The 27,164-nt window shown below is 42.9% G+C and overlaps 2 protein-coding genes across 10 annotated transcripts in view; one reads left to right on the forward strand and one right to left on the reverse strand.

Moving 5' to 3' along the window:
- The window catches only part of irf10 (interferon regulatory factor 10), a 25,631-nt gene extending 3,996 nt beyond the window's left edge, over positions 1–21,635 (forward strand). For both annotated transcript variants that reach the window (XM_060938621.1, XM_060938620.1), the window contains 5 exons: positions 10,970–11,012; positions 13,431–13,541; positions 13,686–14,072; positions 17,453–17,571; positions 18,216–21,635. In XM_060938621.1, coding sequence (XP_060794604.1) covers positions 10,970–11,012; positions 13,431–13,541; positions 13,686–14,072; positions 17,453–17,571; positions 18,216–18,308 — 753 coding nt within the window. In that variant the 3' untranslated portion in view covers positions 18,309–21,635. The remainder of the gene's footprint in view (positions 1–10,969; positions 11,013–13,430; positions 13,542–13,685; positions 14,073–17,452; positions 17,572–18,215) is intronic.
- Positions 21,636–22,135: 500 nt separating this feature from the next.
- The window catches only part of zmp:0000000926 (uncharacterized), a 99,891-nt gene continuing 94,862 nt past the window's right edge, over positions 22,136–27,164 (reverse strand). For 7 of the 8 annotated variants that reach the window (XM_060938627.1, XM_060938626.1, XM_060938623.1 and 4 more), the window contains 2 exons: positions 24,997–25,532; positions 22,136–24,628 (listed from right to left, as the gene is read on the reverse strand). In XM_060938627.1, coding sequence (XP_060794610.1) covers positions 24,544–24,628; positions 24,997–25,532 — 621 coding nt within the window. In that variant the 3' untranslated portion in view covers positions 22,136–24,543. Of the gene's footprint in view, positions 25,533–27,164 lie in introns of all 8 variants that reach the window. The other variant, XM_060938629.1, reaches the window with a different exon arrangement.

Here is a 27,164-nt window from a genome sequence, read left to right on the forward strand (position 1 = left end):
GGTCTGTACTGTCCGGCTCTGTACTGTCCAGGTAAACTTCAGTGAGGTTTAATCATTTACATCATAGGCAGCTGCTGTTTGTTTTGTGAAGCAGTACAACTGTCAGTTGCGGTCAGTGGAGAAAAAAGTGAATTAGCACTCAGGACTTCAGCATATTCACCCTACTGAAAATGAAAATGGGGTGGCACGGTGGTGTAGTGGTTAGCGCTGTCGCCTCACAGCAAGAAGGTCCTGGGTTCGAGCCCCGGGGCCGGCGAGGGCCTTTCTGTGTGGAGTTTGCATGTTCTCCCCGTGTCCGCGTGGGTTTCCTCCGGGTGCTCCGGTTTCCCTCACAGTCCAAAGACATGCAGGTTAGGTTAACTGGTGACTCTAAATTGAGCGTAGGTGTGAATGTGAGTGTGAATGGTTGTCTGTGTCTGTGTCAGCCCTGTGATGACCTGGCGACTTGTCCAGGGTGTACCCCGCCTTTCGCCCGTATTCAGCTGGGATAGGATCCAGCTTGCCTGCGACCCTGTAGAACAGGATAAAGCGGCTAGAGATAATGAGATGAGATGAAAATGAAAGTAGCTCAGGCTAACAGAGCTTAGCAAAGTTTTACTAGCAGCACAAACATGCATGAATCAGTATTAAAAAGTGTCTCTCTTTTCCTGTCTCTTTCATCAGGAGTTGTTTTCTGTCTGTCATTATGTGTTTCTGTCTCTCTCTTTCATGATGACTATCTGTCACTCTCTCTATCTCTCTCTCTCTCTCTCTCTCTCTCATCATAAATCCCTTTCTATCTGTCTCTCATCATGAATCCCTATCTAGCTGTCTCTCTTTCATCATGAGTCTCTCTCTATCTGTCTCTCTCATCATGAGTCTCTCTCTCTATCTGTCTCTCTCTCATCATGAATCCCTATCTATGTGTCTCTCTCTCATCATGAGTCTCTCTATCTGTCTCTCTTCATGAGTCTCTCTCTATCTGTTTCTATCATCATGAATCCCTTTCTATTTGTCTCTCTCTCATGATGATTCTCTCTCTATGTCTCTCTTTCATCATGAATCCCTATCTCTCTCTCTCATGAGTCTCTCTCTATCTGCCTCTCTCTCATCATGAATCCCTGTCTGTCTCTGTCTCATGAGTCTCTCTCTATCTGTGTCTCTTTCATCATGAATCCCTTTCTATCTGTCTCTGTCTCATGAGTCTCTCTCTATCTGTCTCTCTCTCATCATGAGTCTCTCTGTCTCTCTCTCATCATGAGTCTCTCTATCTGTCTCTCTCATCATGAGTCTCTCTATCTGTCTCTCTCATCATGAGTCTTCTTGTCTCTCTTTCATCACGAGTCTCTCCTTGCCTGTCTCTTTCTCATTATGAATCACTGTCTCTCTCATCATGAGTCTCTCTAAATATTGAATATTGAGTTGTTTGTTGTTTACTGCTCTTTATCGAACCTTTTATACAGAAAATATTTCATATAATTATTTTGAAGGCATCTTTGCTTTGCAGCCTTTCTTTATATGAGCCTAAGACTTTTGCATGCTCCCTTATATACTTAAATATAATGAATTAATGGAAATGAATGAAAAAATACCAGTGCATGAAAAAATTGTGTATAAAATGTCTGAGTTACATTAGGTTTGAACTAAACCTCAGCATCTCTTTGTATAAAGTCCCTGCCAGTCTGCTATTATTTATTTGTCCATTATAGTTTAAGTGCATGTTTTAACAATTTAATTACAGAGAATTCAGGCTCATATATATATCTAGTGGTGCTTAACAGTTTGTGAACCCTTTAGAATTTTCTATATTTCTGCATAAATATGACCTAAAACATCAGATTTTCACACAAGTCCTAAAAGTAGATAAAGAGAACCCAGTTAAACAAATGAGACAAAAATATTATACTTGGTCATTTATTTATTGAGGAAAATGATCCAATATTACATATCTGTGAGTGGCAAAAGTATGTGAACCTCTAGGATTAGCAGTTAATTTGAAGGTGAAATTAGAGTCAGGTGTTTTCAATCAATGGGATGACAATCAGGTGTGAGTGGGCACCCTGTTTTATTTAAAGAACAGGGATCTATCAAAGTCTGATCTTCACAACACATGTTTGTGGAAGTGCATCATGGCACGAACAAAGGAGATTTCTGAGGACCTCAGAAAAAGCGTTGTTGATGCTCATCAGGCTGGAAAAGGTTACAAAACCATCTCTGAAGAGTTTGGACTCCACCAATCCACAGTCAGACAGATTGTGTACAAATGGAGGAAATTCAAGGCCATTGTTACCCTCCCCAGGAGTGGTCGACCAACAAAGATCACTCCAAGAGCAAGGTGTGTAATAGTTGGTGAGGTCACAAAGGACCCCAGGGTAACTTCTAAGCAACTGAAGGCCTCTCTTACATTGGCTAATGTTAATGTTCATGAATCCATCATCAGGAAAACACTGAACAACAATGATGTGGATGGCAGGGTTGCAAGGAGAAAGCCACTGCTCTCCAAAAAAGAACATTGCTGTTCATCTGCAGTTTGCTAAAGATCACGTGGACAAGCCAGAAGGCTATTGGAAAAATGTTCTGTGGACAAATAAGACCAAAATAGAACTTTTTGGCTTAAATGAGAAGCGTTATGTTTGGAGAAAGGAAAACACTGCATTCCAGCATAGGAACCTTATCCCATCTGTGAAACATGGTGGTGGTAGTATCATGGTTTGGGCCTGTTTTGCTGCATCTGGGCCAGGACGGCTTGCCATCATTGATGGAACAATGAATTCTGAATTATACCAGTGAATTCTAAAGGAAAATGTCAGGACATCTGTCCATGAACTGAATCTCAAGAAAAGGTGGGTCATGCAGCAAGACAACGACCCTAAGCACACAAGTCGTTCTTCCAAAGAATGGTTAAAGAAGAATAAAGTTAATGTTTTGGAATGGCCAAGTCAAAGTCCTGACCTTAATCCAATGGAAATGTTGTGGAAGGACCTGAAGCGAGCAGTTCATGTGAGGAAACCCACCAACATCCCAGAGTTGAAGCTGTTCTGTATGGAGGAATGGGCTAAAATTCCTCCAAGCCGGTGTGCAGGACTGATCAACACTTACCGCAAACGTTTAGTTGCAGTTATTGCTGCACAAGGGGGTCACACCAGATACTGAAAGCAAAGGTTCACATACTTTTGCCACTCACAGATATGTAATATTGAATAATTTTCTTCAGCAAATAAATGACCAAGTATAATATTTTTGTCTCATTTGTTTAACTGGGTTCTTTTTATCTACTTTTTGTCATGCTCTGCCCCGGACTTCCACTCCAGAGATTACTTCTCTTCCAGGTCAGCATGAATCTGGATCCAGGACGAGGATTCCATCTAGCCTGCATTTCACTTCCTGGTTCTCTCTGCTGTGTACAAATAAGCCGTTCTCAAACCCTGACTTTGCCAGAATGTCTTGTTTCACTATTCTAGATGTTTCTGTGCCTTTATTGCGTTTCATGGTTTTTGCTCAAGCTATTTTTCTAGTTCATGGTTTTTGCACTTTGGGTTTTTTCTTGTTTTTGTTTTTTTGCTCTAGTGTTTTTGTCCTTGTCTGTCTTGTGTTTTTGTCAAGTTTTTTGTCTCTTTTTACCTGGATTATTTTGCCATTTGTTTTTGTCTCATTTTTGCCACACCCTTTTCCCTGGATTAAAGCACCTTATTTATTGGATTACTGTCTGTGTTCTGCTAGTGCAGTGGTTCTCAACCGGGGGGGCGCGCCCCCCTGGTGGGGCGCGGAGGTACTCCAGGGGGGTCGCGAGTAGGCTTCATGTATGGAGGAAAAAAAAAATCTGGGGCTAACAGGCTATAGTAGCTAAGCAGATGCAACACATTTACCCATGTCAAAATGCAGGACATTGGACTATTACATACAAATCAATACTATTATAAAATCTATCATCAATCTATCATAAAATCTTGTGTGTGTGGCCGCATCAGTCGGGGGAACTGTGATATGTTCCCAAGCCTTGCAGACTTTATCAGTAATGCAGGCACTTCCCACGATTTCTCATCTGTCTTTCAAGCAGCGTCAGAGCACCTGTCGGTAATGAGAAAACAGTTTGCGGCATACTTCACAGAGGATTATCGCTCTTTTGCGTGGGTTCGAGATCCATTTGTGTGTACTGCTGACGAACTTCCAGTTGACATGCAGGAACAGCTTATTGAGCTGAAGAGTGACAGTAGACTTAAGGCAGTCTTCACCTCATGCCCTCTTTCGACATTCTGGGCAGCATTGATGCAGGAGTACCCGCAACTGTGTGACGTAGCCTTGAAACTGCTCATCCCATTCGCATCGACCTACTTGTGTGAGGCAGGATTTTCAAAAATGACTGCGCTCAAAACGAAATATCGCAATCGTGCGCAAATTGAGGATGACTTGAGACTGTGCTTGTCAAACATTTCGCCAAGAATCGAGGATCTTTGTAAGGCAAAGCAGGCTCAGGTCTCGCATTAACGCAAACGCAGATCACAAAGGCACAGTAAAAAGTAAAACCTAAATTCACGCCTGGTCCCAATTCCCAATGATATCAATAGCCAGCTAATGATAAGCCTAATAAAATACCTAATAAAAACACTCATAATAATACTAATGATGCCTATTAATAATAATAGCATAATAATAATAATAATAATAATAATATCAACAACCAACAACAGCAATAATAATAATAATAATAATAATAATAAATAATAATAATAATAATAGGCCTAATAATAATAATAATGCCTGAAAGAACATAAGTCTTGTACTACTGCCAGCAGCTTAGTAATGATAATAGGCAATAATAATAATAATTATAATAATGCCCGAAAGCAGATTAGAAATGTGGTGCTACTGCCAATTATAACAATAGCCTAATAATGATAATAGGCCTATGTATTTCTATGGAATGGATAATGCTACTACTGCTGCTACTGCTACTACTACTACTAATAATAATAATAATAAAAATAATAATAATAATAATAATCTAGCCCAGGGCTATCTATCTATCTATCTATCTATCTATCTATCTATCTATCTATCTATCTATCTATCTATCTGTCAATATAAGGTGCTGTAGGTCGGGTGGCGTCACTGCGGGTGAGTGTGTTGGGGGGGGGGATGGGGGCGGGGCGAGAAGAGGGGCCCCCAACTGCAATGAACCAGCTTTGGTGGGGCCCAGGTTGCAAAAGGTTGAGAACCCCTGTGCTAGTGGATCCTTATCTCACCACACCTCCACCACCCCTAACAGTACGTTCTGGCCAACATGGATCCAGCGGAACTCACCCATCTGAGAATGGCCATCCAGCAGCAAGGGACCCTCCTCGGGACCCATCAACAAGACCTCCAGCAGATCACCCAGAACCTCGCCACCCTGTCCAACTCACTCAATCTCCTCACCACACAGATGCAGCGCTATCAAGCTGTGCCTACCCCTGCCCAGCCATCTCCTACTTCAGCTCCTCTCTGCGAACCCAGACTTCCAGTGCCTCAGCCCTACGATGGAGAACCAGGTACTTGCAGATCATTCCTATCTCAATGCTCTTTGAGCCTAGAGCTGCAACCTCTGGCCTTCCCCACAGAACGCTCCCAGGTAGCATATACAATCACAATCCTCACCGGCAAGGCCAGAGAGTGGGGAACAGTGGTCTGGGATGCCAATGCACCCTTCTGTTCCTGTTTCAAGGATTTCTCCGAGGAGATGAGGCGAACTTTCGATTGCTCTCTGTCTGGCCGGGAGGTGGTTAGAGAGCTCATGGAGCTGTGGCAGGGGTCCCGGTCTACCTTGGACTATGCCATTGAGTTCCGGACGTTGGCGGCATCATGTGGTTGGAACGAGAGTGCCGAGGTCGATGTGTTCCTGCATGGCTTGTCCGATGCCATTAAGGATGAACTGGTATTGCGGGAACTGCCGTCGGACCTTTCCAGTCTCATGGACCTCGCCAACCGTATCAATGCCCGGTTCCAGCAATGGAGGAGATAGAAGACCTGCCCCAGCTTCACCTCCTCTCCACCTCGCGCCTCGTCTGTCGGACCCATGCAGGTAGACCGGGTATGGGTGTCAGCAGAGGAACAACAGTGCCGGCAGAGCACAGGGGCCTGTTTCTACTGCGGTCAGCGAGGACACATCTGCCGAACCTGCCTGCTAAAGGGAACGAGATCACCAGTTAATTGAGGGGCCCTGGTGGGCAACACTCGAAACCAGCCCCCCGCTGATCGACCATTACTCCCTGTCATCATCATCCACAACAACCAGCATCACCATCTCCAGGCCCTTGTTGACTCAGGGGCGGACAGGAACCTGATCTGCTCTGCTACCGCCAAGCGTCTGGGAATTCCGCTACTCGCCCTCGACGTCCCTCTCACAGTCCTGACACTCAGTGGCACTGGCTTGACCACCATCACTCACCTTACCGCCCCGCTCACCCTGAGGATTTCCGGCAACCACTCCGAAACCATCCAACTCCATGTCATGAACAACCCCCACGTACCCATCATCCTAGGATTACCCTGGTTAATGCAGCACAACCCCCACCTAAACTGGGCCAATAATACCATCCTAGGCTGGAGCCATTCCTGCCTAGCTTCCTGCCTGACCTCCGCTCTGCCTCCCGCCAAACCACCGCAGCCTTCAGCCAGCGAGTTTCTCGACCTCTCTCACATGCCTCTGGAATACCTGGACTTAAGACTTGTTTTCAGCAAGACCCAAGCAGTGTCCCTCCCTCTTCTCAGACTCTATGACTGTGGAATCGACCTCCTGCCCAGGATGGCGCCACCCAAAGGGTGACTCTACTCCCTTTCTCCTGTTGAAAGGCAAGCCATGGAGAAGTACATCTCTGAGTCTCTGGCAGCTGGGATCATCCGCCCTTCCTCCTCCCCAGCAGGGATGGGATTTTTCTTCGTGGAAAAGGACAAGTCGCTCCGCTCCTGCATCGACTATCAAGGTCTCAACGCCATCATGGTCAAGAACTGCTACCCCCTACCGCTCATGACTACGGCCTTTGAACTACTCCAGGGAGCCAAGATTTTCACCAAGTTGGATTTACACAATGCCTACCATCTCGTCAGGATCAGGGAGGGGGACGAGTGGAAGATGGCCTTTAACACCACCACTGGCCGCTACGAGTACCTCATGGTCCCTTTCGGCCTGACCAACATGCCCGCAGTCTTCCAAGCACTTGTCAACGGCATCCTAAGGGACTTTCTCAACATCTTCGTTTTCGTGTACCTGGATGACATCCTGACCTTCTCTTGCTCCCTGGAGGAACATCTGGGCCATGTCTGGCAGGTCCTCCAGCATCTGCTAGAAAACAAGCTGTTTGTCAAGGCGGAAAAGAGCGAATTCCACCAGAGCTCTGTCTTGTTTCTGGGGTTCATCATCTCCCCGGCTAGGATCCAGATGGACCCCCTCAAGCTTGATGCAGTCGCAGACTGGCCTACTCCATCCTCGCGACGAGAGCTCCAGCATTTCCTGGGATTCACTAATTTCTACAGGCGCTTCATCCGCAACTTCAGCACAGTGGCTGGACATCTCACGGCATTGACTTCAATCAAGAGCCCGTTCAAGTGGGGGGAGGAAGCAGAGAAAGCCTTCTCCATGCTCAAGTGCAAGTTCACCACAGCACCCATTCTCACTATACCCGATCCGACCAAACGATTCATCGTGGAGGTCGACGCTTCCGAGTCCGGGGTCGGAGCCATTCTCTCCCAGAGGGCCAGCAATTACAAGGTCCACCCCTGCTCCTTTTTCTCTTGTCAGCTGTCCCCTGCTGAACGTAATTATGATATCGGCGACAGAGAGTTGTTGGCCATCAAGCTAGCCTTGGATGAGTGGAAACACTGGCTCGAGGGGTCGGATCTCCCCTTCCTAGTCTGGACCGACCATAAACATCTGGAGTACCTCAAGTCTGCCAAATGTCTCAATTCCCGTCAAGCCCATTGGTCTCTCTTCTTCTCCCGGTTCAACTTCACACTGTCCTACTGCCCAAGCTCCAAGAACGGCAAACCCGATGCCCTGTCCAGGTTGTTCTCCTCCCACCAAGAGGAGTCCAAGCCACCCAAGACCATCCTTCCTCCACGCTGCCTGGTGGGCCCCGCCATTCTAGAGGTTGAGACGCTCATGCAGAAGGCCCTGGAACAGGACCCTGGTGAAAGTAACTCAAGCAATGTACCACCTAATCATCTGTTTGTTCCCTGTTCTGTGAGAACCCAGGTGCTACAGTGGGGTCATGGCTCCAAGTTGGCTTGTCACCTGAGAGCTGCTCAAACCCTGGTGCTCGTCCAACAGCGCTTCTGGTGGCCATCCATCAAGGAAGATGTCCAGGAGTTCGTGGCAGCCTGCGACACATGTGCCCAGAACAAGACAGCCAAGTGACCCCCTGCCAGCTCGCTAAGACCCCTCCTGATTCCTTATCAACCCTGGTCTCACATCGCCCTGGACTTCGTCACAGGACTCCCCAACTCAGGTGGCAATACATGCATCCTCACTGTCATTGACCATTTTTCCAAGACCGTTCATTTCATTCCTCTGCCCAAGCTCCCCTCAGCCAAAGAGACCGCAGAACTACTCATCCACCACATTTTCCGCCTACATGGTCTGCCTACCGACATAGTTTCTGACCGGGGTCCTCAGTTCACTGCACAGTTCTGGAGAGCCTTCTGCAAACTCATCGGGGCCACCTGTAGTCTCTCCTTAGGCTTCCACCCACAGACCAACGGCCAGGCAGAATGGGCTAACCAGGCTTTGGAGGTTGCACTCAGGTGCATGGTGTCCAGGGATGCCAGTTCTTGGAGCAAGTATCTACCTTGGAGCGAATATGCACATAACACTCTCCCTTCCTCTGCCACAGGTCTCTCTCCATTCCAGTGCTCACTAGGGTACCAACCACCACTGTTCCCCAGCTAGGAGGAGGAGGTCGTCGTATCCTAAGCCCAGATCTTCATACGCTGCTGCAGGAGGACATGGGCAATGGCCCAGAGAAGGCTCATTCGCTCCGCCCTAGTATCCAAGAGGCAGGCTGACAAATGCCTCTCTAAGGTGCCCACCTACTGGGTGGGGCAACGAGTTATGCTCTCCACATGCCACCTGCCACTCAGAACCGTCTCCCGCAAGCTGGCTCCCAGGTACCTAGGACCTTTCCTCATCAGCAAGGTAATCAATCCATGTTCCGTCAGACTGGCTTTACCACTCACCATGTGATGTGTTCACCTCACCCCTGCTCTCCAGTCCTTTGCTGAAGGTGCGTCGGTGAGGCAGAGGACTCCAGTACCTGGTGGACTGGGAGGGTTATGGTCCCGAGGAGAGAAGTTGGGTCCCCCCCAGGTTCATATTGGACCCAACACTCATCACTGATTTACACCGACAACACCCTGACGCTCTTCCTAAAGCACCTGGAGGTGCTCGTTGGGGGGGGGGGGGTATTGTCATGCTCCTCCCCAGACTTCCTCTCCGGAGATTACTTATCTCCCAAGTCAGCGCGAATCTGGATCCGGGACGGGAATTCCATCTAGCCTGCATTTCACTTCCTGGTTTTCTCTGTTGTGTATAAATAAGCTGTTCTCAGACCTTGACTTTGCCAGAACATCTCGTTTTGCTATTCTAGCTGTTTCTGTGCCTTTATTGCATTTCATGTTTTTTGCTCAAGCTATTTTTCTAGTTCATGGTTTTTGCACTAAGGGTTTTTTCTAGTTCATGGTTTTTGCACTTAGGGTTTTTTCTTGTTTTTGTTTTTTTGCTCTAATGTTTTTGTCCTTGTCTGTCTCATGTTTTTGTCAAGTTTTTTGTCTCTTTTTACCTGGACTATTTTGTGTGTGTGTGTGTGTGTGTGTGTGTGTGTGTAACAAATGACTCATTGTACTTTTTATCCATTTATAGTTGCATTTGATGTACAAACAAGTTAGCACTGATGATGTATTACTTACAGTATAGCATCTATAAATAGACATAATGTTACTGATAAACCTCAAAGTTAATTTATTATGAGAATTAGACTTGGAGGATTGTATATCTTAAAAGTTCCTGTGAATTCATTGTTACTATAGAAACAATTATGTTTTAAAGCGCATGACTATAAACCTGTGGTTTGAAGCTGTGCAACAGGCAGAGCTGCTGTTCTAGAAAATTAATCAACAATGCTGTGGTAATATATACAATAATATCATAGTAATATATCAAAATGATTTACTTTCAGCACCTCTGGTGAAATTTTAGGGCACAGGTTTCCAAACTAGGGGCTATGTCACCATGTGGTGCGTGCTTGATTCCCAAATGTGGTAAATCATCTGCGCTTTACCTCTGACAGTTGTGTTGGAGTAGGTTATGTTTTTGCCTCCGCTATTTGTTTGTTTGTCTGTTCCCAATGTAACTCAAAAAGTCGTGAATGTATTTTAATGAAATTTTTAGGAAAGGTGGGCCATGGCCCAAAGAACAATTGATTAGATTTTGATGCAAATCCAGATATGTTTGCAGATCCAGAATTTTTTTCCCCAAAATGTAACTCAAAAAGTAGTGAACAAATTTTAATGAATGTTGGTGCACAACTTTATCTATATTTGTTTATATCTATATTTATATGTAATTTATATAATATCTAATATCCAGAAAGAAACACAGGGCCCTTTGTGACCCCTAGTGGACATCTAGGAGCAATACAGCTCACAATGATCTGTGATTTACACTCACCTGATTTTATGATCTGAGCCTTAATGTGTCTGTGTGAGTCACGGCAGCAGTTAAACTACATCTCAAATGCAAAGTGCAAAAGAAAATAAAGAATCAATGAGTTGTGCACTAATGTTTTAGACTTTCTGACAAACACACACCTGCAGTGTTCATATTCAGGTAATCAGTTATATTATAAATGTGATTTGAGACACAGCTCAAGAAGGTTTGAGACTTTTATGAGTGAAGGATGATGCAGACATGATGAAAAAATAAAATCAAATGAATTTAACTATGTGATGTTTCTGTGTTTAGGATGTACTGCACAACAACTCAAATAACAGCAGAGTATCAGAAGGTTAGTAGAACACACACAGACACACACACACACACTGGACAGTTTTTGTACAAATTTGCATTGATGTTAATATGCAGTGGTGCTTGAAAGTTTGTGAACCCTTTAGAATTTTCTGTATTTCTGCATAAATATGACCTAAAACAACATCAGATTTTCACACAAGTCCTAAAAGTACATAAAGAGAACCCAGTTAAACAAATGAGACAAAAATATTATACTTGGTCATTTATTTATTTAGTATGCCATGTCTGTGCATGGAGGACATCAGCAACATAAAGAGCATCACCACCCGGGCCAACCAAAAGCTCTGGATGACTTATGAAGTACGCAAAATGCTAAAGGCACGGAACTCAGCCTTTAAGTCTGGCGACGAGAAGGCACTGAGAACAGCAAGAGCTAGTTTGAACCACGCCATCAGATTAGCAAAGCGTGCTCATAGTCAAAAAAATCCAGGACTTTTTCCATGACACCACCAACACCAGGGATATGTGGAAAGGCATACGGGCTATCACAAACTACAGGATAGCCCCTCCCAAGTGTGATGATGACGCGGACTTCCTAAATAAACTCAATAACTTCTTTGGGAGGTTTGAAGCACTAAATAACACTCCTGCAGTGAAAGCTGTTCCCTATCAAGATGAAAAGGCACTTTGTCTTGATACAGCAGAGGTGCGGAGGACTCTGAGGAGAGTCAACACACAGAAGGCCCCGGGCCCTGATAATATTCCTGGTCGGGTGCTCAGGGAATGTACAGACCAGCTGGCTCATGTTCTAACGGACATCTTCAACACCTCACTGGATCAAGCCAAAGTCCCAGCATGTTTCAAGACTGCCACCATCATCCCAGTGCCAAAAAAACCTCATATCGCATCACTCAATGACTACTGGCCTGTCGTACTCACTCCCATTATGATGAAGTGCTTTGAGAGGCTAGTAAAGGAGTACATCACCTCCAGGCTCCCTCCCACATTCGACCCCTTCCAGTTTGCCTACCGGCCAAACTGCTCTACTGAAGACACCATCTCCTCCGCTCTTCACCTGAGCCTTTCACACCTGGAGGAGAAGAACACTCATGTGTGGATGCTGTTCCTGGACTTCAGTTCAGCGTTCAATACTATCATTCCACAGCATCTGGTGAACAAACTGGGTCCCCTGGGCTTCAGCATCCCCCTATGCAACTGGCTGCTGGACTTCCTCACTGAAAGACCACAGTCAGTGCAGGTCAGACAGAACACCTCCAGTGTCATCACCCTCAGCACAGGCTCCCCTCAGGGCTGTGTCCTGAGTCCTCTGCTGTTCACTCTGATGACACATGACTGTGTCCCCAGGGCTACCAGCAACCACATTGTGAAGTTTGCGGATGATACAACAGTGGCGGGCCTCATCAGGGATGATAACGACCTGGCCTATAGAGAGGAGGTGGAGCAGTTGGTGGGCAACACGGCCATGGAGGTGGTCAATAGCGCCAAGTTCCTGGGGGTGCACATCACAGACAAATTCACCTGGTCTGTGAACACCACGTCACTGGTCAAGAAGGCACAGCAACGTCTGCACTTCCTGCATAGGATGAGAAGAGCCCACCTGCCCCCGCCCATCCTCACTACATTCTACAGAAGCACCACAGAGAGCATTCTAACCAGCTGCATCTCTGTGAGGTGTGGAGGCTGCAGTGCCTCTGACTGGAAGAATGTGAGGAGAGCGGTGAGGACAGCAGAGAAAATCATTGGGACTTCTCTTCCCTCCATTCAGGACATTGCACCAAGGTGCTGCATGTCTCGAGCCAGGAACATCATCAGTGACCCCTCACACCCTCACTATGGACTGTTCTCCCCTCTGGCCTCTGGAAAGAGGTTCTGCAGCATTCAGTGCAGGACCACCAGGTTCTGTAACAGCTTTTTCCCCCAGGTCACCAGACTGCTGAACTCCAAACCCGAACTCTAAACTTCTATTTATAACTTGAACATTCAAAATTCCACAGGTCACTTTATACTATTGCACTTTATAATATTTCTGCTGCTGCATAATTTAATTTAATACTCTTCATATTTATTTCTGTGCTGAGCCAATTTGCAACGAAATTTCGTTTGGTGTACACTTGTTGCATACTGAATGACAATAAAGGTTGTCTAAGTGTCTAAGTGATTTGTTTCGACTTTTCTTTAGGTTAGGGTTTTGATCAGGATGCTTGCTGAAAGTTGCCAGGTTGCAACCAAGTTTTAATGTTCTGCCTGATGTCTTGAAGTTTTGTTTCAGCATTTTTGCATAATTCTCCTTCCTCATGATGCCATCTATTTTCTGAAGTGCACCAGTCCCTTTTAAAACAACATGATGTTGCCATCCCCATGCTTCACAGTATGTTCTTATGATAATAGAAGTCTGAATGTGTGTGTGTGTGTGTGTGTGTGTGTGTGTGTGTAGAGATACCAGCAGATGGCAGGTTGCATTTCTCAAGCAACAACAATGTTGGTGGTTATGACAGACCTGCAAATCTTTCTGTCGCTCTGTTCACAACATGGTGCCCCATTTCAGGTAAATATATTTCACACATTTCATTCAGTCACACACACACACACACACACACACACACACACACACACACACACATTACAATATATTTCTCAATATCTAGCTTAATTAATGAAACTAGTATTGTGTGTGTGTGTGTGATTTCAGACTTCCGACTCCTCGTGTCTGTGTTCTATCATGGCCAACTGGTTCAGGAATTGATCACCTCGTCTCCAGAGGGATGTTTTATCCTGCAGGGTTCAGCACCGGTGGGGAACGAACGTATTTATGGCCCATGTGCAGCTCACACGCTGTCCTTCCCTCGCCTAGACACTCTGTCCCTCCCACCGGGCATCGCCGAGGCCATGAGCCGCCTACTGCCTCACCTGGAGAAAGGTGTGTTAGTGTGGGTCGCCCCTGATGGAGTCTTCATCAAACGCTTCTGTCAGGGACGAGTGTACTGGGACGGGCCACTTGCCCAACACACACTCCAACCCAACAAACTGGAGAGAGAAAGGACGTGCAAACTGCTCGACATCAGCGTCTTCCTGCAGGGTGAGGATGAGAGAACACAGTGCTCTCTCTCTCTCTCTCTCTCTCTCTCTCTCTCCTGTCAGTGTGAGTAACAGTTTCACCTTTCGAAGATTTAGAACTCGAATTAACACTCTTTGGTGAGCTAGCGACTAAAATTCAGCTGATTTATATGAGGTGAAGCATAAAACTTCATTCAGACGGCAAGTATACATGTTTTTAATCACCGACACAAACCCTTGATATCTTCTTTCATGTGAAACATGACAGAAAATCTTTCATGATTTACACAAATACTGCTAACCTGTGCTGAGGAGCAAACACACACACCTAACTAGAAGGGCGCTTAGAGAGCATGGACCTCCACCAAGGACAACAGTCGTATTTTCTATGATGTGCAACCAAAATCACTTTATATGTCTGGATATATTTCTAAAACTATTAGAATTATGCACCTACATGTGTGTCCCAAAAGGTTACTCGGATCCGGGAATGTGGATTGTGATAAGGAGTCATCATGTTTCTACGTTGGTTATGTCCCCCCCCCCCCCCCCCCCCCCATTATTGAATTTTACTGCTGTCTAGTGGCGTTTACAGTGAATGGCATCGTTGAGTCTAGACTTCCACTAAGGCCAAATGCCATATCTTGTAACGTTAGTGAAAATGAAGATAAATCCATGGATCCGCTGCTTGATTGGACCCAGTAAATTTATTGGGTTCTTCCTTGGCCTGACCACAAGTTGACCTAGTGGTTAGTGTGTCCGCCTCTTGACTGAGAGATCGTGAGTTCTACTCATAGGTGGGTCATACCAAAGACCATCATAAAAATGGTACCTGTTGCCATCTGGTGAGGTGCTGCAATACAGATGTGAGTAGGGAGTCAAACTCTTGCGGTTACCAGAGGACCCGCCCCCCACTGTAACCCTAGCTATGTAATAGCCAGGGCTCGAAATTCGCGAAATTAAGTCGCCCGAGGCGACTTAATTTGTCATTTGGCAGGTAATTCCTGTCACTAGGCAGCCCGGCTGGCTAGATGAAAATAAAAAATATATATGAAGCGAAGATTCAGACTAGGGCTGTGCAATATATTGAATATACTCGATATATCTCTGAAAATTCTGTGTGAGATACATATAATTATTATATCGTAACTATCGAGTATTTTATGGTCATCTGCCGACTTGCATTTGTTTCGTGTTTGTTGCGTTTGTTTAAAACCTTTTCCGGTGGTTTTCTCCCTGTCCTTCAGGCAGTAACGTGAGAGGCTGCCTAAGGGGGGGAGGGGGGGGGGGACAATAACGTCACACACTCGCCAACCAATCCCGGGCGACATCTCGGTGCTGAAAGGAACTTGCAGGAAGATTTCCTAGTTCCGGTTTACAGCGCTGACTCAGTTCGTGCAATCGCTGGTGTTGCACAGGCTACCGTATAAGCTCTGCCAATTTCAGCGACAAATTAAAAATGGAAGCGGACGAATTGGTTCCTAAAAGAACTAGTAAGGGGTCAGTCATCTGGTGTTTTTTTGGATATCGCGAGGAGGACGTGGAACAGCAAATGCCAGTTTGTAAAGTCTGCAAAAAAAAAAAAAAAAACAGTATCAAAATACTCGGGTCTTGAAATAAATGCACATTAGTCATGAACAATGGGAACGACTCTCTTTTGTGTTGTTTTTGACAGAAGTAAAATTCATACGGTACATGAACAAATTTAGGTGAGTTGATTTTCTGTTTGGCGAGTTACTTTGGAAGGGAACTAGTCCGGCTGGCTGGTGAAAAAATATATGAATGTCGAGCCCTGAATATGTGAAAGGCTGAGGGCTATAGGAACGGAGATCAGCACCGCCCGATGTGCCTTGTTGCATGGGAAGGACTTCCTTGGCCCTTGATACACTCTTCCACCAAGTTTCATGTAAATCAGGTCAGTAGGTTTTGTGCAATCCTGCTTACAGGAAGACAAACAAAACCGCACTGAAAACATAACCTCCTGGGTGGAGGTAATACGGAAAGCTTATCAGAGATATCGGTGGGAAAAAAGGGTTTGTTGTGACTCAAACTGAACGCTCAATGTGAAAGGTTTTTCAGGCTGAGACTGATAAACTGCAGAGTGAATGTCAGATGAAGGAACTGATTTTGATGGGAATGAAAGTGGACTGGGCAGAGCAAAGCAGGTGAAAGCCTAATGGGGTTAAACACACTGTGTCGGCAAAATACCTTCGCTAGCTGAACGCTCAAAACACCATCTGTAATGACTTCTGATACTCGCTTTAAAGAGCCAACGCACTTTTGGATGACACATTTCGAAGACAGGTAAACCTCACAGACTTTTCTGACGAAGTAGAATTTGAGAGATGAGCTAAAGAAGTGCAGAAATCCACAGAGCTCGAGTGGGGAAGCAACTCACAGCTTTTCAGCATGAGAAAGTTCAGAATGTCAATCAGGAACCGAAAGAAAAGGATTCAGAGAATGTAACACAAGAAGCTTTTTTTCTTCTATAAAACCTTTCTAGGGCCCATCTGAGGGCCGGATCTCCAACAGGAAATGGTCGCGATGGATGGGGGAGTGAGCTCGAGGGTCAGAACTCATCCAGCAGAGAAACCTTCAGTTTTTAACTTCAGGAAACATTTAGTGACTGTGATCATGAAGAGGAGCGGGGCATGTGGGGGAACGGACAGTGATCTCTCTCTCTCTCTCTCTCTCAATTTATTTCTCCACTCTTTTTCTTTTTTCCATCCATGACTCCACTTTTCTGTACTTCTCTTTTCCCTCACTTGATCCACACCTATCTTTTCACTTGCCATCGTTTCCTCCTTTCTCTCATTTCTTTCCCTCTCTCAATCTTCACCTTTAACCTCTCATTCTTTCTCATATCTTCTATCCTCTTTCCTTCTTCATCTTTCTCTCATCTCCTCTTTTCTTCTACATCTAGTTTTATGCCTTCTCACGCATTCTTTTTATCCATCCTTCCACTTTCACTCCATCTACTCATCCTCTGTTTTTCCCCCTTCTTTTCTAAGACCCTTCCTTTTCTCTCCATCCACTTATTCCTCCCCTCTCACTCTCACTTCTTTTCTTTTCTCCATTTTTCCATGCACCTGCTTTCTATCCATGCTTCTTCTTCCTCTCCTCAAACATTTTTTCTCACTCTGTCCATCCCCATGTAACATGTCTTTCTCTGCATCTTTTCTCTCTTCATTAATTCCTCTTACTTATCATTGTCACTTCCATCTTTCTTTATTCCTCTCTTTATATCTTATGCTCCCATCCATCTCTCCTTTTTCCTTCAGTATATTCCTTAACTCATTTTTCTATCTGTCCATTTATTTCTGTCCAACCAGGGATCATTATGATGTTCGATATTTAACAAGATTATCAACTTAGACTTAAACTGTGTGTGTGTGTGTGTAGAGTTACATCAGTACCTGCAGTCGGGGGGGCCGGGACCACGCTATGTGATTGACCTGTGTTTTGGGGAGGAGTTTCCTGACAAAAATCAACCCAAGAGCAAAAAACTCATTACAGCACAGGTGGGCGCTCTCTCTCTCTCTCTCTCTCTCTCTCTCTGTGTGTGTGTGTGTGTGTGTGTGTGTGTGTGTGTAGCAGTAGCCCTGTGTAAGTGTGTGTAATACAATAAGATGAACAGCAGAGGAAGCCACTGCACAGACTGAGCAAATGAACCAACACTGATTCTCTCTCTCTCTCTCTCTCTCTCTCTCCACCCATCTATAATCTTTCATCCTCCCCATCATTCCATCCTCTTTATCTATATTCTCAAGGATCATGTTTATCTTTCATGCATTTACTTCTTTCTATCCATCCATTGTCCATCATTCATCATCTTTCTCATTATCCATTCTCTCTGACCCTCTTTTCATTTTATCATCCATCCATCCTTTCTTTCTTTTTATCCCTATCCCGCTCTTTTCATTTTACCATCTATCCATCATCTTTCATCCTTTTCTTTCTCTTTGCACTTTCTCTATCCATTATCCATCATTCTTTTTTCATTCTCTTTTTCTTTTCTTTATCTATCTTTTCTCTTTCTTTTGATCTTTGTTCTCTCCATCCCTCTTGTCTTTATCGGTGTTTACATCATCTTCCTTTCTCACCTATTTCTGTCTTCTTTCTACATCCATCCATTTACCCCATTTGTATCCGTGTGTGTGTGTAGGTGGTGCCCCTGTTTGCAAAGGAGCTGGTTGAAGGTCTCCAGACACAAGATCCTGAACTGAAATTCAGTCTGAAATCAGAAGCACAGAAATGAAATCCACCCCTCCATCCATTCCTCCGTCCCTCCATCCATCCATCCATCCATCCATCCATCCATCCATCCATCCACCCCCCTCTTCATCCCTCCATCCCTACCTCCATCCATCCATTATCTGTCACAGTAGATATAAACACACCCTACACACTCCAGCAAAAACATTACTGTTTCTTTCAACAATTTTCTCTCATTACAGTTTAAGAGTCAAACTTTAGAATGATGAACCAAATCACAGCAGAGAAAAAGGAAAACAGCATCATGCTAACTAGTGGTTAACATTCTTAGCATGTTTAAATGTATTAACTCAGAATCAACCATGTACCACACTCTGCTAAATGTTGCTATCAATAAATTATAGATTTTACCAGTAAAAATGAGCAAAATGCAAAGTTACCAGCAGTCAAGTTTCCTTAAGTAGCTAACAACCAATTAGCATTTTACTAATAAAATCAATTATTATTAGCCTACATAGCATGTTTGAACAATGCTCTTATGCAATATTTCAATTATCATTTAAAGTCAATAACAACTTTGAAAAGTAATTTTAAATGTAATTTTATTACAGTAAATAAAAATGAAATGCAATAATTACCTTGTACAATATTTTGGTAAAAAAGAATGCTAACATTGCTAAGAATACAAGAAAGTGGATACCAGTGAAATAATGCTAATTGTGGGTACTAGCTTTGATTCATTGTTACCCATGTTAGCATGCTTGTTAGTTACATAGAATTAATTATGCTAATTTGAAAGTAGCATTTCATTCAGCAAAAAAAAGCTAATGCTGTTAAACGTAAAGGAAAACACAAGCAGCCAAAAGTATACAAATGCTATTACGCTAATTCTGAGCACTAGCTTCACCTCGAAATACTTGGATTTGATCTTCTGTAGGCTATCAATAATAAAAACCAAATGACTGTTAGCACGACCAAATGAATAATGAGATACTAGTTCTAATTTATTGCTAACCATGTTAGCATGTTAGTTTCTCTGAGGAAATTCACTTTGGTTTTATTTTTGAACATTTTTCTGCTATTTTTTTTTTTTTTAGTTTTGCTGGGTTTAAAGAGTGTCTCAGAGGAAACTTGTTTATAGCTGTAAATATTGTTTAAAACTGTTTAAAGGCAAATGAGTTCAGGGTGTAAAATGTTAATGTTGGCAATTATGGAAATAGCATCGTGCTCAGAATAAAAGTTTAAAATTATTTCGCTATGTAAACTTACTGGAACTAATGACACTTATTTAAAGACTTTCGTTCAAAATATATACAAAAAAGACTAAATGTCGCTAACAAATAGGAAACAGTTTGTATGAGGCAAATGTGATGCTTACAGCTGTTGTACAAGCAGATCTACTCTGTGTACAAGCTAATAGAAAGTTAGCCATGTATTTGAAATATGCTGTAGAATTAACTACAATTTTTAAAAGAATATATCATCCAAAGAATGTCACTGCGCTCAAAACAACTAAAAGTATCATGCTAATTTTGACCAATACTTCATGGAAGTATCTGTGCTCATTTTGAAGGAATATTTAGCTCAAAGTATTGCATTGATGATGTTTTAGAGAAAATATAACTCCCACCAGAAAAACAAACAAACAAACAAACAAACAAACAAACAAACAAAAGTTTATTTCAGCATCTGAGAAGAAAATATGAGTTTTTGGGGGAATTTTGGGAGTCTCCAGTCAGCTCCCACTTCAGTTCTCCAACTAAACCAAGAATCCAAAGAAATACATTCTGCTCTTTAAAGTAGTTTATATTTCAGTTGATAATAAGTTGCAGCTGATAAATTTATTCAGTACAAGTACAGATTCGAAATATAAGCACAGCTAGCGCCAGCTAATATAAGATAAAAACTACAGCCTCTGTCTTGTAAATAAAAATACAATGTATGAACACTTTCAGGTTAGAATAATCTGAATTTTTTTTTTTGTGATGTGAATGCGGAATTGAATTAAAGGTGCTGACTGCAAAGTCATCTGAAATTTAATTTTTTTTTTTTTTTAATTGCACATAGCATTTTCCGGTCCCACAAGAACAATATCATGCAGACGAGATGTGATCATTTGATGTGCTGAGTGTCACATTTCCCCATTTTGGGACCGTTTTCCTCCCTCTTGAGGTAAACAGTACGGCTCTCCAGAAACAGCCGAGCGTGAGGAGCTTTAACTAATTACCGTAACTATGGAACTGTGTTACACCAAGATGGCGACGCATGGAAAACATCATGACTCTGCATCGACCTCAGAGAGTTCTGAGTCACAGGGATCTAATCTGTGGCTGACGTTTGCGAATAGATCCGTGAAACAAAAGACGAATACATGTTTTCTCTGTTACTGCTTTTGTGTTTTTGTTTCTTTCTCTGTAAGATCAAAAGATTAGGTGTAGAACTCCATACCCAGACTCACCAATCCAAGACAAGCGCTGCAGATTCTTCGTCAGATTTCGCGCCCGTTTCATCCTTCAGTCGACTCCAGCGCTCGATCTGTCCCTTCACAACAACCTTTAGGTTTCCATCGCTTTTCTCACACACTTTCTAGCTGATTCATTTTCATATTTTCCTTTTCTTTTCCGCTGGCTTTTAGCTGGAGGGAGAGCCGAGTCCACCATGTTTGCCCACGCCGACTTGTTTTGGTTAAAAGTAGATCAGACACGCCCCACGGTGGTCACATGATATTGTTGCTCACTTGCTTTGGCAATTTCCGGAATCGTAAAATGTGGTCTGCTTTTTATCTCGGCAAAACATTTACACACAGGATACACAGTGTGTGTGTGTGTGTGTGTGTGTGTGTGTGTGTGTGTGTGTGTGTGTGTGTGTGTGTGCAGCAGCGCAGCTCCTCAATTTCAACTCAAATCAATGCTAAACATCTCAAAACTCCAACAGTGATAGAAACAGAACATTTTTGCCCAGAACTCAACTCTGCAGTCAGCACCTTTAAATCCATGAGCAAACTTGCATCATGCTAATGGTATTGCTAATTTTGACTAGTTGTTAGCCACCTTAGCATGTTATTCATTGTAGAGTGCCAAAAAGAGGGTCTTACCTCTGCCTTATCTACTCTATGTGGCTTTTTAAATCAGTTTATTATGTAAAATTGATCAAACAGGCAGCTTGGGCTCAGATTTCAGCTTTTTGGGAATGTAGCCTTGACTCTTTTTTTTGTTTGTTTCTTTAATTGCTTTTCTTTATAATCATGCCATGCAAACTAAAAAAAAAAAAACTGTGAAATTTTTTTCTGCTAACATGAGATGAAATCTGAATATATTTTTCTAATGCCATTAGCATCTCATGTATTTATTCAATAAATAATCAGTCATTTGTGTTACCTCATCATTACACTGTCACCAGGGTTGTAAAATAAAATAATAAAATCTGACTCCATGTAAATCTATAAAGCATTCTTTTATTTCTAGCGAACACTGTTTTACAGTCTCACAAGTTTTAAAAATATACAATTTTATAGCTATACATTTATAAATGAAAAAAAATAATCTTTTTTTCTGGAAAAATAACAACACCACAAAAAAGGAAAAAAAAACAACAACTCAAAATTAAAATAAAGGGAAAGAGTGTGCTTGATCAAGAATGAATACCCGTATCTGAGTTCAAAAAACTTTCCACATTTTAATTTTTTTCCCTTGCTCTTATATTGTACAGAAAAATAAAGAGGGTGCAAAAATATGGAGGGAAAAAAAATCAAAAGCACATTGCGAGGTCAAGTGCAGTCACAAAGCATCACCTTCCAACATGTTATTAGCACCTTTAATCCCCTTTTCTTGTGGAAAAACACCAACGGATCTCCCTTTATCAATGGGAATCTTCTTTTTTCTTTCTTTCCTCCTTTAGTGTCTTTTCCATTTTTACCCACACATTGGAGCATAATGCTGAGATGATTTCACATTTGGACCTCGTATTGCGAAGCTAAAATCTGTGTACATTCACCTCGAGAGCCAAAGCTCAGTTTAGAAGCAAAATAAAATTGCATTGCAAAAAAAAAGTAACCATTAACATTTGTCATCATATTTGTTGTATTTTTTTAGCATATTCATATGTAACACCTGTATAATATATAACTATTCATATAATCATATAGTCATTTTTTTTCCATTCAATATTATTTCCTTTATAATACTGACTGAAAAGAGACCCTGCAGAAAAAATACACCGAAACAGACGTGGCGTCAGTGACAGGCGAGTTTGATTGTCTCAAAAGACACAAAGTCTGACTGTGCATCACTAGCATTGCCTTGTTGTTGTTGTTGTTGGTGGTGGTGGTGGTGTTTTTTTTCCTTTCTCTCCTTCCTTCCAAACCCGTTTTAACCAATAACACAAAAACACATATGGCTCTTCCAGAGTAACCATGAGGTCACGATTGATCAGTTTGAGTTCAAGTCCTCACATGACTCTCTGAACTCTCTGTGCAAATGTCTCAGTATGCTACCAAGAAGTGTTCGTACTTCATCACTTATTAACCTCAATGCATTGATTTTTTTTTTTTTTACATTAGTTTACTTTCTTATGGCAGAAATGGCAGGTTCTGGTACAATGTGATAAGGTGGGCCCACCTGATAATTTTACATTTTTATGATTATTGTTTTATCATTTCTTGAATTAGACTTTGTATTCACACTTTATAATGGCACCAAACTTTCAAGGAATTCCAAACACATTTTTAAATACACCATCTGATTCAAGTGCTTTTCCCACTGTAGTTCTTTCAAAGCCACCACTGGCCACCAATAGGACAAGAGATTGGGGAATCTTTTAATGCATAAAGCATGCAGCATTATTAGTTATACTTCATTCAGCTTTTAAATTGTAGTAATTTTAATCTTTTTTGGATTTCTTTTTCAAAATGTAGTCATGCTATGTAAGGCTACAGTCACACCTCAGCTCACGATGCTTTGTGATGGGTTATCAATGAAAATGAGGCGATTTGGTGGCGATGTATGGCGATGTGTACTTTGTACAGATGAGCTAAAAGTTGTGGTCACACAGCAGGCGAGCACTTGGCCCTTTTCTTTTGAGGAGACCTGGTGTTTTTCCTAGGAGGCGTGCTTGAGAGTTTTGTACGTATCAGCGTTTGGCAGGAGAATGATCACCGATGCCTTGCTCACTATATTTCAGCAATGCATAACATCAGCACCAACCAATCAGCAACGATCATAAATGTGTTGTTTCACAATTGCCAAAGATTTGCTGAATATTCGTGAACCCTTCGCCCAACCAATTATGAACCTCAGCAAAGCATCGCTGAATGGAAATGCACTTTTCAAGTCTCAGTGAAGGTTAGGCTCCACCTCACTGCTGTGTCGCTGAGGCTCCCACGAGCACTGGGGATATGGATTCAAGACAAATACATCTGAAGAAGCTCAGTGAAAGTTCCCTGAGCTTCAGGAAGTATTCCCAAACCCATCTGTGAGTATTCACCACTTAGTTTGCCAATGAAACCATCGCCACCAAATTTCAGTGCATGCATAGAAATTTTTTGTGATGTTTTTGGCCACTCATGAGATGGAGACGCATCAAAAAACAACTTGCAGAGCTCAGAGAACATTCACCATCAGCAACGGATTGGGGGCAATGCTACCGATTTTTCATCACCAAGTATTCGCAAACCCATCGCGAGCTGTAGTGTGAACAGGGCCTAAGGAATAAATCATAATGAGGCATTTTGCTGGAGGAAATTAATCAGCAATATGGTGGTGTGATAAAGTGGAGTTCTGCTACCATCTTGAAGTTTGTTATTTTCCAATAACATCATGTCACAAAGTGTTTTATTTCTCTTCAACCACAGCAAATTGGCAACAATTATCATTTTGCAATGTGTATAAAGTATATATATTTTTCAGAAATACAAAGATGTACATTATTAGCATAACATAAGCTGTGATTTGTAGCAATACTTTTGTCAGAGCTGCTGTTGGAAAACAGAAACTTAATCAACACCTTCTGACCAATCAGAATAGAGAAATTGCTGTGATATAAATTAATTTATAATATCTGACACTGATTAAAGATGCACATAATTTCAGTGAAAGAAAATTAGGTTTTGTTGGCTAATGACAGTACATTTGAGATTTGAGGACAGTTGTGTATTAAATGATGCTGTAGAACCCAGCTACTGGGGTTGCACAAGTCAGTGTGTTCTTAGTGCCGGTTCCAAGTTTGGATAGACTGGGGAGGGCTGCGTCAGGAAGGGCATCGGGTGTAAAACCTACATCAAATCAAATATGCAGCTCATAAATTGGATTTCCATATGGATTGGTTGGACAGGATGAGATGGAAATGGATGATCTGCTGTGGCGTCCCCTAATGGGAGCAGCCAGAAGAAGAAGAAGATTAAAATGATGCTGTTGAATCACTTAAAACTTAGTTTACCCTTGATAAGAAGTTACTCGCCCAAAAAAATGGGAAACGCAGCATGTGAAACATTAAAGGTGTTTCAGTTAGTGCCATAAAATCAGCTGTTTTTGAGAAATGTAATTAAATGACCAGTGGTGTCACTCAGATTGCACATTTTCATGTGTTGTTTTTGTAACCGGATCGTTCTCATTGTTAAACAATGGATTTTTTTTTTAACAATCAGGATAAACTGAGGGATAATGTATTAATTGTTGATATGTGATGTAATAAAAGCACTTCTTGGTAGTGAATTCAGACTCTTAATGAGGACTTACTGCTGTCTCATTCGTTTACATCCTTGAGGTAAATCTGTGCAGCTCCTATTTCCTTCATGCAAATCAGGGGCAGACCAGCGTCTCTTTCGGGAGCGTGGCTTATCCTGGATCTCCTGCCGGGAATCAGACGGAAGCAACGGGGCAAGGGGCGGAGCCGTTCTGTCAGATCTGTGCATGCTGGTCTCTGATCCTGCAGAAGTGCGACTGCATGAGTGTTGTTGCAGCAAGGTGGGCGTCGGAATTGATGAGGTTGTCTGCGGGGGTAACAAGGTCAACGATGGGGTCAATGAGGTCATCGTTGAGGTCACTGAGGAGGCTAAGGTGGTCACTGGGGTCAGTGAGTTGGGCATTGGTGTCAAGGTTGTTGTTCTGGGGGGTGATGAGGTTGGTGTAGGGGTCAAAGCCAGGCAGATGTCTCCTGGACTGAGTTGGCGGCAGTGGAGGCCATAGAGCTCGGCGCTCCTCTGAGGACTGCATGAAGACCAGCCTCTGTCTCGCACAAAAAATGGATACTCCTCCAAAACTGTGAGCAATTCCTGCCAAAAGAAAGCCAAGAAAATAAACAAATCAGCTTGCCTGGTACTTTCACAAAATTACCCTAGGAATGTAAGGTCAAGGAAACTCAGCCCAAAAACCTAAACCAAGACACTTTAGTTCTGGTTCCTAAACCCAGAAATCATAGCAGAGCAACTTTAATTAATTAATTTTAGTCAAAAAACTTTAGCTTAGAAACCTTAGCCCAGGAAATTTACCATAGGAACAGTCCAGGAACTTTAGTTCAGGAACCTTAACTAAGAAACTATAGTTCAGATACATAATCCCAGGAACCTTATTTGAGAAACTTTAATTCAGGAACCTAATCCCAGGAATCAAAGTCCAGCAACTTTAGCCAAGCAACCTTAGCCCAGGAACTTCAGTACAAGAACCTAAGCCCTGTAACTGCAGCCCAGAAACTTTAATTCAGAAATCTAACCCTGGTAACTTCAGGAACTTTAGTACAGGAAGTTAAGCCAAGCAACTGTAGTTCAGAAACCTAAACCCAGGAATCTCATCCCAGGAACTTTACTTCACTGGGTGTCTGACTCTTGGCCAATGTATCATTTATACAGTTTCATTTCACACTTTCTTGCACATCTGTACGATACCAAGTGTTCAAATATGGAATCAAAATAAGTTCCAACATCTTGGAATTGTGAAGATCACTTGGTGATCATACAACATTTTCCATAAGTTGGGTTTTATCTTATCCACAGTTTTATTGGTACTAAAAGGCAAAACTGTCATGTCTGCTCCACATACAAACAAACTCCATTTCCCAGAATTCTCAGCCAAAGAATGTATGCCAAACCAAGTCACATGACCCATCCCATGACCCCGACCTCATTCTTGTTCCCTCAGACTTCTAATCACATTTACCTGTTCCCAATCAGCCTATAATCACAACCCATAAACAATCTGGACTTTCAGTGAATCTTTGGAAATTCTCTTTTTTAGCATACTGCTGTTACTGAGCTTTTTATTTGTGTATATACATTAACTTATTGACTACATTTATGTATACACTTCATTTTTAAGCTCTCCTATTTCTGGGCATGGGAAACGCCCATTCACACCTATGGGCAATTTCAAGTAGCCAGTTAGCCTAACTGCATGTCTTTGGACTGTGGGAGAAACCGGAGCACCCGGAGGAAACCCACACGGACACGGGGAGAACATGCAAACTCCACGCAGAAAGGCCCTCCATTAGCTGCTGGACTTGAACACAGAACTTTCCTGCTGTGAGGCGACAGTGCGAACCACTACACCACCGTGCTGCCCTTTCCATGAGTGAGATGTTTTAATCAGTGTCACTAGAACAGTAGTGTAACTTTAAGTTTGGTATTTTGTCAAACTCCAGTGACATGGTGGTGCACTAGTTAACACTGTTGCCTCACAGCAAGCAGGTTCTGGGTTCAAATTTGCTAGTCAACCATCTTTCTATGTGGACTTTGCATGTTTTCCTCCTGCCTGTGAGGGTTTCCTTCCATGGTCCATAAACATGCAGATTAGGTCAACTGGCTCTTATGTGAGTGTGAATGGTTGTTTGTCTCCGTGTTAGCCCTGCCCAGGGTGAACCCCGTCTCTTGCTTAAAGTCAGCTGGGACTGGCTCCAGCTTCTTCTGCGACCC

The sequence above is a fragment of the Neoarius graeffei genome, chromosome 13 (genome assembly GCF_027579695.1).
Source record: "Neoarius graeffei isolate fNeoGra1 chromosome 13, fNeoGra1.pri, whole genome shotgun sequence".
NCBI classification, from domain to species: Eukaryota; Metazoa; Chordata; class Actinopteri; order Siluriformes; family Ariidae; genus Neoarius; species Neoarius graeffei.